The sequence below is a fragment of the Terrapene carolina genome, unplaced genomic scaffold, assembly GCF_002925995.2.
Source record: "Terrapene carolina triunguis isolate 2854851 unplaced genomic scaffold, T_m_triunguis-2.0 Scaffold68, whole genome shotgun sequence".
NCBI lineage: Eukaryota > Metazoa > Chordata > Testudines > Emydidae > Terrapene > Terrapene triunguis.
Genome location: NW_020664419.1, coordinates 58,874,287 through 58,892,765, shown reverse-complemented (window position 1 = coordinate 58,892,765; position 18,479 = coordinate 58,874,287). Strand labels below are relative to the sequence as shown.

At 38.4% G+C, this 18,479-nt stretch overlaps 1 protein-coding gene across 1 annotated transcript in view; it reads right to left on the bottom strand.

The window, feature by feature from the left end:
• Positions 1-18,479, bottom strand: part of RAP1B (RAP1B, member of RAS oncogene family) — a 72,344-nt gene that overhangs the window by 10,195 nt on the left and 43,670 nt on the right. Inside the window, exons 3-5 of the mRNA XM_024218275.2 lie at positions 15,458-15,526; positions 12,250-12,306; positions 5,846-5,986 (exon numbers count right to left, since the gene is read on the bottom strand). Coding sequence (XP_024074043.1) covers positions 5,846-5,986; positions 12,250-12,306; positions 15,458-15,526 — 267 coding nt within the window. The remainder of the gene's footprint in view (positions 1-5,845; positions 5,987-12,249; positions 12,307-15,457; positions 15,527-18,479) is intronic.

The following is an 18,479-nucleotide window of genomic DNA, read 5'->3' as shown; positions in this document are numbered from 1 at the left end:
ATGACTCCAAGATCTCTTTCCTGTTTAGCTGTAGCTAAATTAGCCCCCCATCATATTGTATGTATAATTAGGGTTATTTTTTCCAGTGTGCATTACTTTACATTTATCCACATTAAATTTCATTTGCCATTTTGTTGCCCAATCACTTAGTTTTGTGAGATCTTTTTGAAGTTCTTCACAGTCTGCTTTGGTCTTAACTATCTTGAGGAGTTTAGTATCATCTGCAAACTTTGCCACCTCACTGTTTACCCCTTTCTCCAGATCATTTATGAATAAGTTGAACAGGATTGGTCGTAGGACTGATCCTTAGGGAACACCACGCGTTACCGCTCTCCATTCTGAAAATTTAACATTTACTCCTACCCTTTGTTCCCTGTCTTTTAACCAGTTCTCAATCCATGAAAGGATCTTCCCTCTTATCCCATGACAACTGTACCCAATTTTTTTTTTTTTTTTTTTTTTGCAGGGTTTTTTCCCCCCCCCCTGCAAAAGACAAAACTGTAAAACTGAAAATTAGGAGTGTCCTTGGAAAATACAAAACAAGTAGGGCTGTTGATTAATGGCAGTTAACTCACACGATTGACTCAAAAATTAATCACGCTTAATCGCAATTTTTAATTGTACTGTTAAACAATACCAATTGAAATTTATTAAATATTTTTGGATGTTTCTACATTTTCAAATATTGATTTCAATTACAAGTATACAAAGTATACAATGCTCACTCTATATGCTTATTTTTTATTACAAATATTTGCACTTGAAAAATGGCAAACGAAATAGTATTTTTTAATTCACCTCATACAAGTACTGTAGTGAAATCTCTATTGTTAAAGTGCAACTTACAAATGTAGATTTGTGTGTGTTACATAACTTCACTCAAAAACAAAATGTAAAACTTTAGCGCCTAGAAGTCCACTCAGTCCTATTTCTTGTTCAGCCAATCGCTAAAACAAACAAGTTTGTTTACATTTACGGGACATAATGCTGCCCTCTTCTTATTTACAGTGTCACCTGAAAGTGAGAACAGGAGTTCGCATGGCATTTTTGTAGTTGGCATTGCAAGGTCTTTACGTGCCAGCTATGCTAAACATTCATATACCCCTTCATGCTTCATTCCAGAGGACATGCTTCCATAACTGAGGACACTTGTTAAAAAAACAATGCATTAAATTTGTGACTGAACTTCTTGGGGGAGAACTGTACGTCTCCTACTCTATTTTACCAGCATTCTGCCATATATTTCATGTTATAGCAGTCTCAGATGATGACCCAGCACATGTTCTTAAAACGAACAATTTCACTGCAGATTTGACAAAAAGGAAAGAAGGTACCAATGTGAGATTTCTAAAGATAGCTACATCAGTCGACCCAAGGTTTAAGAATCTGAAGGGCTTCCAAAATCTGAGCAGGATGAGGTGCAGAACATGCTTTCAGAAGTCTTAAAAGAGCAACACTCAGATGCAGAAACTACAGAACCCGAACCACCAAAAAAGAAAATCAACCTTCGTCTGGTGGCATCTGACTAACTCAGATGATGAAAATGAACATGCGTTGGTCAGCACTGCTTTGGATGGTTATCGAACAGAACCCCTTATGAACATGGACGCATGTCCTCTCAAATGGTGGTTGAAGCATGAAGGGACATATGAATCTTTAATGCATCTGGCACATAAATATCTTGCGATGCCAGCTACAACAGTGCCATGCGAACACCTATTCTCACTTTTAGGTGATACTGTAAACAAGAAGCGAGCAGCATTATCTCCTGCAAATGTAAACAAACTTGTTTGTCTGAGCGACTGGCTGAACAAGAAATAAGACTGAGTGGACTTGTAGGCTCCAAAGTTTGACATAGTTTTGTTTTTGAATGCAATTTTTTTGTACATAATTCTACATCTGCAAGTTCAATTTTAATGATTGAGATTGCACTACTGTACTTGTATTAGGTGAATTGAAAAATACTCTCGTTTTTTACAGTGCAAATTTGTAATCAAAAATATAAAGTGAGCACTGTACACTTTGTATTCTGTGTTGTAAGTGAAATCAATACATCTGAAAATGTAGAAAACATCAAAAACTATTTAAATAAATGGTATCCTATTATTGTTTAACAGTTCTATTAATTGTAGGATTAATCATGATTAATTTTTTTTAATTGCTTGACAGCCCTAAAAAGTAGTTTATATCATCATTTGGTAGAAAATACATGGCTGTGGAACTTGGAAACCTTAGAATGCTATAGCTAACTGATTTGGTGGAGAGAACAGTTTTGATGCAGTTTACTCAAAGCTGTTTGCCAAATTCTTTTAGCCTTGTCAGAGAAAATTTGCTTCTGCACTGCTCTATCTTCCCCCAAGTATCTCTTTCCTAAAAGACTGCAATAATTCATTATGGGGCAAACACTCAGAGAAGGCTGTGTTATTCAAATAACTAAAATGAAACCAAGCTTAGTTTCTGACCTTGAATTAATGACAAATAGCTGAGTTACTTACTTGTAACTGGAGTTTTCAAAGTGGGTAATGTCCATAATCCCCACTCTTTGCCTGTGCACACTGCCATTGGACCCAGGAGTTGCTGGGAACTAAGTTTCAGGAAAGTTTGATGCACACTGAGTGCCAGCCACCCCACACCTATATACAAACACACAGGACATGCTCCCGCTTCAGTTTCCATTATCTGTCAGATGTAAATAATCCGAAGTGATTTGGGAATGGCAAGTAGAGCAGATAGGATGAATGTGTTAGGATTAGCTATTTGAAGAACTTCAGTTCCCAATAAGTAACCCAGATTTTTCCTCCACACATCCCACTTCTTGTGGAATAAAAAGCAGTAACCCATAAACACACTGATGAGAAGGTTACGAGGCTAAGAATTAAAAGGGGCGGGGGGAGGGTTGGAAACTAAGCTGATCAGTGTAGCAGGTTCCATGTCACATTTTAAAATGATATGGTTGGTATAGACTGGAAGCTGCTTTACCACTAGATTTCCTGAGGTACCTTCAAATACACTTGGAAAAGCCCTGAAATACAGCTACTCATCTAAAACGAGATTTTATGTACAGTGACCTCTTTCTAAAATGCAGAGATTTGCTCCTTCTATTCAAAGTCAGACCCGCTTACTGACGTAAGCAGTTAGTTTTACTTCCATAACTGGTTAGTTCTGCAGAGCTAACAAGAATAGAGGAGAGCAAACTGGATTCCATTCCTTCTTGTGCAGTGCCTCAGTAGAATTGTTTACTTTAGCTCCATTGACAGGCAAGTTACTCTGTGAAAACCCACCAAATACAGGGTTACACAGGATATCACAGCGGACACAATTTAGTTCACAGGGCTGAGATGATGCACAAGAGGAAAGAAGCCAGCTGACAGGTTTTTTTCTAGTTGCTAGTGCTAACATTTGACCTGGAGGGCACTGAAACAGCCCCACAAAACCTTTTAACTTCATTTTACCAGTCACTTTTCAAAACGGAACTGCACTTTAAGGACAAATCCTATAGTTTGTCAGGCAAGACTTCATTGAGTTTTATTACTTGAATACAGATTGGATGATCTGACCTTGAGGAGTTTACCCAGACCTAGCTCGCCCACTTCATAGATTCCAAGGCCAGAAAGGATCATTGTGATCTAGTCCAGGGGTTTTCAAGCTGTGGTCTATGCCTACAATTCCCAAATGGATCCACACCGCCATTTGAAATATTTTAGGGGTCTGCAAATGAAAAAAGGTTGAAAACCACTGATCTAGTCCGACGTCCTGTATAAAACATAGACCACAGAAATTCACCAAAATAATTCCTAGAGCATATCTTTTAGAAAAACATCCAGTCTAGATTTAAAATTTGTCAGTGATGGAGAATCCACAACTGTTGGTAAGTTGTTCCAATGGTTAGTTTCTCTGTTAAAAATGTACACCTTATTTCCAATCTTGATTTAAAACAGGAAAAAACTATGAAACCATGTAAAGATGATTAGTTTTTAGACAAAGTGGCAACCTGGAACTCTCATCCTCTATATTAGTGCTCTTTTCCCTCCACTTCTTTTGAATAACTTTCAGATTTGAGTTATAAAAGTAGTATACATGTTTCAGTACCAAGTCATTCTAAATACACCACTCAGGCAGCCTTTGGATGTTTCCTATTTGTCCATAGGAGCATGACACTTTGAATTAAGACTCAGTTTAAAAATCTTAAGAGTTGCCTTGGTTTTCGTCCAATTCCTTGCAATGCTCATTTGTTGCTAAATAGAAAAACAACTTGTTCGGGTTTGGATGCAAATAAAAGATTCACATTATCTAGAAATGAAGTTCTTCCTCCATTCATGACACTGGAATGATACTTGCTCTTAGGGTTCCATTAGAGAGAAGAGGATTAACTGAGGTGAAGACATGCACCAGATCTTGTGCATGTACTAGTACACCCACAACAAACTTTCCTGAAAATTAAAAGTTCAATGTCTCCTGTGTCCCTACAGTAGTGGTAGCAGATGTAGCTATATCTATTCAGGGAGATTAGTTAAGATCTCTCATGAACATTAAATAGATTAACTAAAAACTGGAAGTAGCTTCCCTCCGCCCCCCGTTAATGTCTGTTACTGTAAACAAGATTATGATCTTCAGAAGCCAACAAAACAAATGATTCTAAGAAGGAAGTGGAACAGGGTGTTACTCATGAACATTAAATAGATTAATGATATCACCCCCTTTAAAATACTTCTAAGGCTTGGTCCACACTGGGGCGGGGGATCGATATAGGAAACGCAACTTCAGCTACGAGAATAGCGTAGCTGAAGTCGACGTTTCCTATATCGAACTAAAAATACCTACTTCGGGTCCACGCGGCGCAGGCAGGCTCCCCCATCGACAGCGCTTCCTCCTCTCGGCGAGCAGGAGTTCCGCAGTCGACGGGGGAGCGCTTCTGGGATCGATCTATTGCGTCCAGATGAGACGCGATAAATCGATCCCAGAAGATCGATCTCTACCCGCCGAATTAGGCGGGTAGTGTGGACCAGCCCTAAGACTTTTGTTACTCAGCTGTTCACATTAAATCTACCTTTTTTCCTTTATGCAATAATTTCTTTTGCTCTTCAACACAAGTTTAAGCAACAATAAAACTCAAACTTTTGAAAGTTATCCCTCACTCAAGTGATAAATTATCCATGTACTTTCTGTACTGTAGTAATATAGCCCCAATTAAATGCTGAAAGGCTCAGTCTCGTTAAGATTTTCAAGACCAGTCATTCGTAAAAGAGGGATACAAATTAAGATTGTGTGAAAGTAATACAAAGCTAAGTCTTGCAAGTACTATCTCAAAAAAGAAAACTGTCAAAATGACCCATTTTGCTTAACAATTACAGTACATCTTTCAGTAAGCAAGAAATTCAAAGATGTGTCTACAGCTAAAATACTCATTTTATAACAATACTGTTGAAAGCAAAATTGGGTTATAGCTAACTGTTTAAGCACTCACAGAACAACAATGAAGCCTGAAATTGTAAGATCAAACTCAGCAGCTTTAAAGATGGGGTCTTCTGCAGTACTTTTGTTTTAGATGTACTAGTCAAAATAAGCTTATATATACACTTATGGAGTATTTAAAAGCAAAAGATTAACAGACTATGTGACAGATTCACCTTAGACACCATACAAAAGTGCATATGATTTTTTTTTCCTGACTGCTTGTTGCAGAAGACACATTTTCAGTACAATGCACATACTGGTCAATTTGCCTTTCAAATTAAAGCTTGAAATGAATTCAATGATGTATATGATTAAAGCAAGTACAGCTTTAAAAAGCATTTATAATGAGGACTTTAAATATCAGTTTTTTCTACAACAGGGGACTGCTCACATCATCAGTGTCTTTGACTCGAAGAATCTGTTCTCTTAGATCTTGTAAGTCGTTAAATGTGGACTGTGCTGTGATGGAATATACTAATGCAAAGCCTTGTCCATTTTTCATGTAGAGGTCTCTCATTGCTGTAAACTGTTCCTGTAATGAAAAAGGCATACAATGGTTAATTTGAATTTCCTTACAGAAGCTGCCAGATCACCAATATCCACAAAGCCAGACAAGGATCGCAAGTGGTGAAGTTTTAAGTTTTTGGAACACAAATTGCACTTTAAAAAGCTTATCCTGTGCATTGTAACCATACTATTATAGGCCTTAGATATTCTTATAGATCTGACTTTTCATCTTTTTTTATATTATATACACACACATACACATACATACACACAGGGAGATAACCTGCAGATTGTAGTATTTGATAACAGTTCTAGGTCTCTATAATGCCAGGAAAGTGACAAATCAGAGCTATTGTAATTTCTCATACCAAAAAACAGAGTTAAAGAAACCCACTAAAATTTTATTAAATGAAAAAAATAAACACACAGTAGAATCTCAGAGTTATGGAGGTTGTACGTAACTTTGAAACGTTTGTAACTCTGAACAGAACATTAAGGTTGTTCTTTAAAAAAAGTTTACAAGCGAACATTGACTTACTACAGCTTTGAAACTTTACTATGCAGAAGAAAAATGCTGCTTTCCTTTTTTTAAGAAATTTACATTTAACACAGTACTATACTGTATTTGCTTTTTTATTTTTTGTCTCTGCTACTGCCTGATTGCGTACTTCCAGTTCCAAATGAGGTGTGTGGTTGACTGGTCAGTTATAAAGTATCTCTGATGTTCACAACTCTGAGGTTCTACTGTACTGTGTTATTAATTTCATAATATATTAGTCCAAAAAGGGAAATTGTCCAAAAGGAAAGCCTGCAGTCCTGTGAGGGAAAACATCTCATTTACCATAACTAAATTCTTTAGACTTTAAACATATACAATATAGAAACAAAACCATACCAACATTCTAACTAAGCAATATGCTATTATCATCATCATCCAATTATTTAGTTGATGCTTTTATTCAAGGCAATTAATACTGTACAGCATGTTACAACTTTACACAAAGTGTAAGTTAGCAGAGCTATATACCTCTTAAAGATCCAAAGATACAAAATTTTAAATTCTATGTTATGTTTTTTGCAGTTTGAAACTACATTACACTGACTTTCATAGCATAAATATAAAATGTAAAAACAAAAATGGACTGTAACAGTATTCACTCACAAATATTTATTTTGGAGTGTCACCATCTGTCACCAGAGTGGCATGTCTGGCACTGTGAATGCACAATGCAGAGACAGTCACTGTGATTACAAATTTGTCCAGTGTTCTCTGGATCAATGCATGACCCACAACATTAACCTCCTTTTCAAGGTGATGTAGGAGGTTAAAAATCTTTGACGCTCCTGTACAATAGGCCATTTGTCAAAGTTTTCATCACATTCTTCATTTGTGTCAAGGATGGGACGATTACCTCATCATCGTCTGCCTCTGCATTGTTTTCGGGTTTCACTTCAAATTGGTCTCTGATCTCAGTTGCAATGTCCCCATCAGACAGGTTGTGTAACAAAAGCATTGTCATCTGTGTCTATCCATTCTTCCAAATGTGTGTGCACTGAGTTCTCTTGGTGGCTCAACAATTGCTTTCTCCATGGGTGCTATGGCCAGACCTCCAATTCTAGATTGTTGAAGGATCGACGTCAGACCAGGCGTTCGCAAGCATTAGAATGGCATCTAAAAGAAATCTTCCTGGCAATTTCCACAGCAGCTTTGTCGTCATCATCAATGTGGTGCAATACCATGCAAACCATTTGCTTGAGAAAGTATGCCTTGGCAGTTCTGATAATACCCTGATCACATGGTTGAAGGGTGAAGTTCTGTTCTTTGGGAAGAATTCAAGTCGGATATTCCTCCGTGCTACATTTGTTGTCACATGGGCTGTGCAGTTGTCCACTAGTGGCAAAAAAAAAAAAAAAATCTTTCCTTTCCTGGCCCAACTTTCAATCCCAGTTCCTTCAGCCACTCACCAAATAGATACCTCATCATCCAGGCAGCTACACTGGCAACAGAGAGGACTGGAGGATGTCTCACATTTTTAAAACATTGTGAGTTTTGACTTTTCCAGATGATGAAAAGGTCCATTTTCTTACCAGTCAAGGAACAGATGAACAGAACAGTAATTCTCTTTAAACTTCTTTCCTCTTTTTATTGATTTAAAGGTGAGTGTGCCATCAGGCAGGGCTTGAAAATGAATTCAACTTTCATCTGCATTCCAAATGTCTTCAGCAAAGCCATGTCTCATTTCAATCCACTTGTTTTCTAACCATTCTTCATGTGACCCAACGTCTGCGTCTTTGAATTCTCCTTGCATTTTCTTTAAAAAATGAGAGGGGATTGTTTTTAAGTGCTCAAACCGGCCAGAGCTGGTCTTGAAGATGGTAACGCCCAGTGCCACTGCCAGTTCTTCTGCATCCCCAACAGTCCACTTAGGGGGGCATTTCTCTCTCTGGCATTTTTGATCCACTTTATAAGTGCCGCCTCAACCCTACATGCTTTGCCTGATGGCATTTTTTCCCTCTCTCCCTATCTTTGAGAATCTTAGACAATATAGGTCATGGAATGCCCAATTTCTGAGATGCATCTCTGGCTGGTCTTGGGAAAACTATCATAGGACTCCAGAAGGTGGTGTTTTTCCATCTATAGAAAGTGCCTTTTCCTGCTATGTCAACTCACACAAACTTGACCTCCCCCCCCCCCACACACACACACTGGGATTAAACTTTATACACACTAAATGCCTAATAATGCAAGATGTGATCAAATTCAATTACAAGTCATTGCACTTGATTATCATATTGCATGTAGTCAGCTTGTCCCAAAATTATTCTTATAAGCGGAGTATTTAGCATGGGAATGATTTTGTCCCAGTAGTTTTGATTACCCTGTGCAGTTGATTCTTGTATCAGTAATTTTTATAAACTGAGTACACTGGTATTTATCATTCATGTTGGCTAAATAATGGAGAGGTTCCATAGTTTCTACGATTTTTTCTTGCTTGCATTGTTCCAGTTTTGTTAATTAGATCCAGAGATTTCTTTTGAGATGCACTCCCTCTTCCCCCCCCCCCCCCCCCCCCCACCCACCCGGCACCTGCACAACTTTGTTCTTTTTGCAACTTTGCTCTCTGTAGTCTCATGTAAAAAAAAATGTGTGGATTTTTGATCAGAGTCCTCATGCTCCATGTAAACTGACACCACTTGGTAGTTGACTGGAAATATAGCCTTCCAGAGAGTCCCAAATACCAACAGGAAATAGGGGCCATCATGTATGAGGCACACTGTGGAAGTTTAAGTCATTCTACAACTGCTGCATACTTTAGGACTACATTAAATGTTTCTTTCTCCATGGAGGTTTGGATAGTGTGCTAAACGTCCATATACCAGAAGTTCAGAATGACTGTACCTGAGAAGTCTCTCGTTTTATTTTCATTGTCTGAACAAGTGGCAAAAGTTCTGTCACACTTATCTGCATTACTGGATGTCATCATCAGCTACTTGAACAACGTTCTGTCCTTTTTTTCAGGTTAGTATCAATAGCAGTGACAAGGAGTGCATTTTTCCCTGTGTGGATGCTTGTAGACATTATTGGGTCATTTCATACACTAAACCAACCATCTTACACAATGTTACAATTGAGGTCTTCCTCTAATTTTAGCTTTCTTCCCCTGCAGCATCCAGCGTGGGACCTGCAAGCCGATACGTGTGGAGACGTATACCCAAGGTGAAATGCTTCAGTCATTTCTTTAAACTGCTAATTTTGTACCACTTTGAAGTCAAATGTTTACCTCATAGGTTGGAACTTTTCTTATAAAGTTCAAGTTTTCATTTTTATGGAATTAACACCAATGATCTTTACAATTTTGGGGGTGCTGAAGATGAATAGCGTGTGTTTCTGAATTAAGCTGATACTGAAGATAAGTTCCTGTTTGAGGCCTTCCAGTATATCATGGCTCATTTCAACAAGATTGGCATCAGAAGTATCTCACTTGGAGGATTCAACTCAATCTTTTGTTCTTCCACTTCAATAGTGGAAGCTACAATCAATTATACATTTGATCTTGAAAAACCTTAGTGCTACTCCACATCTTTTGAGAGGACTGTGAATCCTTTCCACATGGATACTTCACTTATACATTTTACTTTTAAATGTCTTTCATTACTTTGGTCCATTCAAATCACTTATTTCCTTCCACTTCCTTCAACTTTAGTTAAATTCATACTGATGGACAATTCCTATACCCGCAATTACAGCTTTTCACATTTAGTTCTGTTAGAATGAGACTTGGTACTTACTTCTGTATAATTACGTTGCTCAGGGGTGTGGAAAACTCCTGCTGTAGACCGCTGCCTCTTAGGGAGGTGGATTAACTATGCTGATGGAAGAAGCTCTCCCGTCGGCATAGTAGCTGATTCACTAAAGCGGTGCAGCTACACCACTGTCCATGAGGACAAGCCCTGAGAATCAGCCACCTTCATGAACTCAACACTGAACAAGTTGACTCAGACAGCTTCAAATAGGCCCAATATAGACAGATAATCGAAATATTTCAGATACCTACAACCCAATCTACCCAGGATAGTTCACAACTCCATCCATACCCCTCTATTCAATATCTAAAAGACAGCATATTTCACTCACTAGCTTCTCCACTCACCATCCATTCTATGCTTGTTAACAGTTCTTTAATTTATTGCTTAACAGCCATAACAAGCATTTTGATGGTCTCATTCCTCCCTTTATTCTAAAAGGTTAAGAGTTTTTATTCGCAGATTCAAGTAAAAACCCTGTTTCTGGCACCATAATATTAACCACCCAACAGAAGTGTTGAGTTAGCAGAGTTCCATATTTAAGCCAAGGTTTAGGTAGATAAAGTAGAAAAGACGGCCAAATGTATTCAACTCAATTTTAGCAATGAAACCAAGTTAGTTATGCTAAAGGATGTGTTTTAAAAAAAAAAAGGTGCCTAAACCTAAAGTTTTGGTTCATAAATGAATGTATTATACTCCATTTACATTATAATTGACAACTGAGCATTTAGGGGTAACCATTTAACTAAAGTAGAAGCCAAAACTCCATAGTAGAGAAACTTGTATAACGGTAAGGCTTTACCACACAATACACAGATTGTAGTGCTAAGACTGCAGCATGTGCCAAAACCTTGTGATTGACATAACCATAAGTTGAGACCTAATAGGAGCTAGGTGACATGAATAGGACGTTAAGTTCCCTGTTGAAGTGAATAAAGATGATGCAATGAGGGAAGCAGTAGGGCATAAATTTTAGACAATTTGTATATTATACAACATTCAAAGCTTTCATAATTACAGGGAAAAAACACCAGTGGACAGAAATAGTAAAGAATCAGAGAATGAAAAACCTGGGGAAAATGTTAAACTAGATTCAACATAGGAAAAATGAAACTTAATATAGCTAAAGAGAAATAATTTAAGGGGAATAAAACTCTGAATGAGTAATGTTGAAAAACGAAAGCAAAAGAAGGCCAATGCAACTGTGTGATGCCTCTGCCTTTTCATATCATCCTGCTACAACCACATTTGATCACAGCACTTGATAAAAGCGTTACCTGTTTTGGAAAAAAAAGCCACTCAATCCTTCTATCATTTTACACATTTAAGGAGAACTTTGCTGCTAAATTCCCAGGGAAGCATTACTGGACCAGTCTGCTGTTACGGTTGTTGGGGGGGGAAGGTCTGCTCTAAGGGTCTTGATCCAAAACCCATTGAAGTCAATGGGAGTCCACTAAAACGGTTTTTGGATCAGGCCATAAAGGGGAAATTCACTCCTGTGTAGAGGGTCAGCACAAAGCCTATACATCTCACAAGTCCCCACTTAAGCCCCAACTTTGGCTGTCAAGAAGAGACTAGAATAAAACAAGAATACCATACCTCAGGGGAGGGCAAGGTATACGGAATTCCCCAACAGAAATCAGGATTACCACCTTCTGGGCTAAATTTAAGACGCCTACATAGAGGTGAATTATCCCTCAGAATAATACTACTACTTAATTTTAGGTTTTCCTATTACAAGGTAAAGCAAGAATCATAGGCAGCATACAATTTGCTTTCTGCAGTGTTACTTCCAATTCTGCTTAAATACTGGTCAGTGAAGAGCTAGGTGTAGGGGAGGGTAAATGTGGTCGGTGTTGTACAGTGGATGATTAAAAACTAGTGTACCACCACTGATTGTTATTCCACTTTTACTTTGGAAGTATTTTTTTAAAAGTGCCTGAGTGTGATCCATATATACAGAGGATAATTAGTTGTACATACCGTTCCTGCAGTATCTAAGATTTCAAGCATACACTGTTGTGCATCTACTTCAACTTGCTGCCAAGAAAACAAAGATGAGGTTAAAATTTTTCTCAAAACAAGAAAGACTGTCAAATAGGCAACTAGTTTCCCTTTACAATTAATCTTATAATACACAAGACAAAAGTAAGGGAAAATAAGATCCTGGCTTTTAATAAGTTTGTGCATGTACTCTGAAAGCAGGGGATAAAGGTAAAAGTTTTCAGAAGCCCTTAAGTGATTTAGGAGTCTAAATCTCTTGAAAGCAGTACTTGGGGACTTTTGAAAATGTTACCCATATACTAAAAAGAGTATTATAAATCTTTACAGTCTACCATAAGCAGAGAACACAGCTAGTCTGTACTTGCTTCAATGGGCACTCTCAGCAAGCACATACACTTGATATTTGCGAGGAAAAGCACAGATCAAAAGCTAGAAAGTTAAAGTGGCATGTTGATGATCGTTAAAAGGGCAAATTGGATCAATGGAGAGGTGGCAGAAATTCCCTGATGTACTCTATCATCAGTTTGCTTTAAGTGTGCAATAATATGACAGCATCTCTCTCCTTCAAGGCATATGGGTCCATCTCATGTCACTCCACCCATGAAGGAGGATTGGCAGAGTTGTTTTGCAAATTGATACCTTTAAGGGAGCTTGCTACTTAGTTTTTTAAATGTATGATTGACAGTTTAAGTTTAGGCTTCCTTTCTGAACCAATTTAAAACTCTAAGAAGGAAAGACTGTTTTTTCACATTTCCTCCATTTTCTTCTCCCTCTGAAGAGTATAAGGCCTCTTCAGTAGCCACTATTGTACTACGAAGGATGCTGTTAAGTGGTGTACTCAACACAATTTCCTTTATAAGACATCTTGGCTTGAAATCTCAAGTCAACAGTATGTTGAAATAATTTAGATATTGTAGTAATTGAATTCTGAAGTTTTAAAAAGCAGTTTAATACTTAAAGCAGATTACAATCTGAACTTCTTGTACAGCAGTTGCCAAAAGAATGCTTTCAGAAGCACAGAAACCACAAAACAAGTTAGAATGTCATTGCTATTGCCCTTGCTTGAGGGAAGTGTATTGATATTGTTCACATTAAGTATGACTTCCAGAATCAGATCAATTTAGAGAACAAGAAATCCATGGGATTCTGAGTCATTGCAGGACCACATTTAGTCAGACATGTTAATTTTTGTTATGAATCCTAGTTGAAAGCCCTCATTAACAGAAGCAGAGATTAATTTGTTTCTTGAGACCATTTAATCTTTTCATATTTCATAAGAATAACTAGTGGCTTTAGTTTCTTTTGAAAGCAGATCTTTCAAATATTTGCAAAATGTCAAGTCTAAGGTGAGATCTACTGAATAATCTAATTACATGCAGTAAGGAACATTTCACCACTTTCATAATGCTTGCTAGTATTTTTGGTGTAATTTACTGCAGGCACTTTGAAGTGGTGAGGGTCCAACAATTACTGGACAGGACTTGAAATTCTTGCCCCTTACTTCCAAGGCTGAGATTAAAAAGAGTACAATCAAATTTTTTTTTTTTTTAAAACAGATTCTTTTAGATTTCCTGTATAGTTAGAGCTAGAACAAATCTCACATGAGTAAAATTTTCCACTACAGTGACTCTACCTGGTCATCAGGAAAGTAGTAAGTCTGGGATATTCTTCGCTCTCAGTGATTCCCCTTCTATCACCGAGCCAGCACAAAGCTGCCAGCTAGCTGCTTCAGTGCCTTGACAATAGGGAGTTGAGGTAGACAACAACGGGGAACAGGTCAGAGGTGGGCCTACCCCCCCTCTCCAGCTGAAGACAGGACAAGGGATACTCGTGTCACTGCAGTTTGTCTGGGTCAGTCTTACCACAACTGGATAAGCTATATACACATGTTCATCCATCCTATTAAAAGCATATCAAGGTAAGGCTATTTTAATATTTCATTGGAAGTATATATAAATGAATTGTCTCAAGTGGTTCATTATGGTATAGAGAGTTTGAGACCCACTGTTTTCTGAGTTCACTAATGCACCCTGCACTAACTACTGACTCAAGCCGGACTTACCCCAACTTCAACACTAGGCACCAACCCACCTTTGTAGACAGCTTTCAGTAGGAATCAAATCCTACTCTATTCAATGCCTCCCATGTAGAAATTAAGGAAAATGTATGCTTTGTAGTTAAGTAAAATGAAGAGGTTTTAGCAGTCATGGAAGGGCTTTGAAAGTATAGGGAGGAAAATTTAACAAGGTCTTGAAAATATTAGGTTCAAAAGTTAGAACAAATGTGGCATCTAGAACAAGACAAGTTTTGGGGAGAAGGCTAAGCTTAGAATGTGGTTAATGAGAAACGATTTCTGTGAAAAGGGGTATCTAAATTATAGATGAAGTTATAAACTGGTTCTAACAAATAGATGATGTTTTGTGATATATGATAAAAACTGAAAGTAATCTTTAATATACCAATATTATCTTGAAGGGGGCCCAGTCTTAAAATTGTATCTACTCAAGGACAGGAAAGGGGTCGACCCCAAACTGGCTCTTAGCTAAAGTTAGCAACTGGCAATGACATTACTTGTTTATTAGGAGGATATTAAAAAAAAAAGAAAGAAAAGAGTGAGCTCTTAAAGGGTTCATTGTTAGTACCTGCCTTACCAAGTTGGATCCAGCCAACATGGGTTTGAACACCTCAGGTCTAGTCCATTGTAAGTATCTTGATCAAGTACTTCTAACTGTGTTACTGTAGGGTGTAATAATTGCCTAAACTTTTAGACATGTTTAGAGCATTCGGATTTTATGAAGGAATTTATGACTGAATTGGTGTTATCGTTGATGCACAGTATCATGACATCAACCTTAACACCCCAATATTGCACATTAACTTATTTATAGACAGTAAAACATTTAAGCTTAAATTGCAATTATCTTTTTAGGTAGGCTCTTCAAAAGGTGGCTAGGTCATCAACAGAAGCCATATTGATAATCACTTGCTCTTGTTCATTGTCTCATGAATATTCACGCTTCATAGATGCCAAATGAGTTAGTGATGTTAGATGTGTTTAATGCTCTTGCCATTCAGATTTTATGGTCAAGTATTTGCTAATTTTTTAAAAATAGTGTTAATTTTAGAGTTTCAAAAATGATCGGTGTCTTGTACTATTAGTGTAGTATCACTTAATTTATTGCATTACCTTTCTGTAGGAGTCTTCTATCGTAGGATCATATTTTTCAACAAATATTCCTTGAACAAACTGTACAGTCTGCAACACAAAAAAGTTCCCTTATACAACTTTATATATTTTGACGTTATATAAACATATTAAAAACACATAATATTGTTCTAAGTGTACATATAATTGCCAAGAGCACATTCGTATATTTACTGAAGGCAGACATATGTCTAGGTGTAAAATATCTGAATATGTATAAGACAACAACAGGTAGACATTTCCTCCAGACTGTAAACAAATGCATTAGAGGTACATCCGTGTTCTAATACTTAGATGTATTTATCACCCAAGTTAGCGTGGATAAGTCATTTTAATGACTGTTTAAAGCAAATGAGTTCACAATCTATGTCTGAAAGACTAACATTACTATGAAATAGTTATTTACATATCCCGGGGAAAAATCAGCTTAATATAGTTAGATAGATACACATGTTGTATAGTTATACAGTAACTCCTCACTTAAAGGGTTAAAGTTGTTTCCTTGTTACGTTGCTGATCAATTAGGGAACATGCTCGTTTAAAGTTGTGCGAATTGGCAGCCGCCTGCTTTATCCACTACTTGCAGGAAGAGCAGCCTGTTGCAGCTAGCTGGTGGGGGCTTGGAACCAGGGTGGACCGGCAGCCCCCCTATCAACTTCCCCTATCAGCTCCCTGCTCCCCTAAGTTTCCTGTGCAGCAGCTGCCAGCAGGCTAGCAAATGCAGCTATCCCTCCCCCCACTGCCATGTTCTGCTTCTGCCCTCTGCCTTGGAGCTGCTCCCCGAGCCTCCTGCGTGCTGTGTGTGTGTGGGGACTAATGTCAGGGTATCCCCCTCCCCTCTGCTCCTACACCCCGCGTACACCTTCTCCATATAGAGCAGGGTGGGGACACGGAGGGAGAGAGACAGAGAGAGCCTCATGCAGCAGCTGCTCTCTCAACTTCCTGATCCACTTAAAAAGACAATGCACTTAAGAGTGGGTCAGCTTACTTAAAGGGGCAGTGTGCATTTCTCTCTCCCCCCCACACACAAGGTGTATGTCTGTCTCTGTCTGCTATGCTATCTCCCCTCCCCTCCATTCCTGCTGACTTGTAGAATGTGCGGCTACATTAACAACAATGTATTAACCCTTGAGGGCTCAGCCCAGTGCTAGTTCATCATTTAGCACAGGGGTTCTCAAACTGGGGGGCAGGACCCCTCAGGGGGTCATGAGGTTATTACATAGGGGGTCACGAGCTGTCAGCCTCCACCCCAAACCCTGCTTTGCCTCCAGAATTTATAATGGTGTTAAATATATAAATAAAAAAAGTATTTTTAATTTATATGGGGGGGGGCACTCAGAGGCTTGCTATGTGAAAGGGATCACCAGTACAAAAGTTTGATAACCACTGATTTAGCAGCAAGGCATTCCCTGGGAAATATCCCACCTTCTTACTTCACCACCTCAACAAAGCTTCACAATCATCATAGCTGTGAACAGTATTAAACTGTTTGTTTAAAACTTATAGTGTGTGTGTTTGTCTGGTGAAAAACATTCCCCCGCCCCCATTTACATTAATTCTTATGGGGAAATTGGATCGCTTAACATCGTTTCGCTTAAAGTTACATTTTTCAGGAACGTAACTACAACGTTAAGTGAGGAGTTACTGTACAGCTTTCAACACAAAATTTAAGAGCTGTTTTGTATTGTCTACAACCTATTTTATTAGTACTATAAATTCAAAATGTGTATCCTGGACTACTAAATGGCTGTCAATATTTTCTAGAACACTGAACTTCAGGCCAAGTCTTGCTCCCCGCATCTGCCTTTGGGGGGGAGGGAGGAGAGAGAAAAAGGAGTGTTCTGTAAGCTGGCTAGGGAGAATTACAGAAGCTGGCATACTTCGGTGTGGGATTTGTGGATCTTTGACTAAAGTCCAGTGGCTAAGAGCATAGGGACTACCACTCAACATCAAAACTGCAATACACCTCTACCCCGATATAATGCGAATTCGGATATAACGCGGTAAAGCAGTGCTCCGGGGGGGGGGGGGAAGCTGCGCACTCTGGTGGATCAAAGCAAGTTCGATATAACGCGGTTTCACCTATAACACGGTAAGATTTTTTGGCTCCCGAGGACAGCGTTATATCGAGGTAGAGGTGTACCAATGCAAGAAGATTCCATTACACCTTTTACCATAAATTCTGGATTCCTTCTATGTCAAAGCCAACTTAAGACAGGCTTGGTGCAAAATTTGCCCTTTAGTGTCTTTTTGCAGGGAAAAAGGTTTTACTTTGGTCAGTAGTCCATGGATGTAAGCTAAAGCACGTATAAAAAAGTTGAAATCCTGGAGCCCAGAACATTCACAGTTCCCATGCATGCTGGGAGAGTTATGGCTCAAGGTTCCTAAATTTTTCCATAGCACAAGCCATATTTTAATTAAGGCATGGTCTCATGAACTACCTCCCCCTCATAGCACCCATGGCAATTACACAAATTGCTTACACAGAAGATCTCTCAGATGCCATTTAACAGCTGGAAAGGAGACACCAGCATGGTGAAAAACCCAGTTTCCCACAGACCACCAGCATGTGCTATGAGACTTCTGTTTTGGAATATTATAGGTTGCTGTAAGGCAACTGAACAACTCCTCTGTAGAAACAAATACACTTCTAGTTTCTTCTTTCTAGTGTTTTTGCACATTATTTATTAGCACTTAAGGACCCAAATGGGATTAAGTCTCCCATTGTACTAGATATTAAAACAAAAATACTTGGGCAAGGACTGAGTTCAAAAGCCTAAGATTTTGACAATATGAAAGATGTTGAGTTTATCACAAGTAAATATCAAAAGGAAGGGTGTGATGACGAACAGGAGCAAGAGGGAATAGTTTCAGTTGGGAGATCTGAGAGCCACTCGCATAAGGGACTAACTGAAGGCAAGCTTGCGGATACCAGCTGTGATAAAACCAATAACTAAAGTTGTTTGGGGCCCCATGAGAACCACAATCACAGAACCTCCAATTT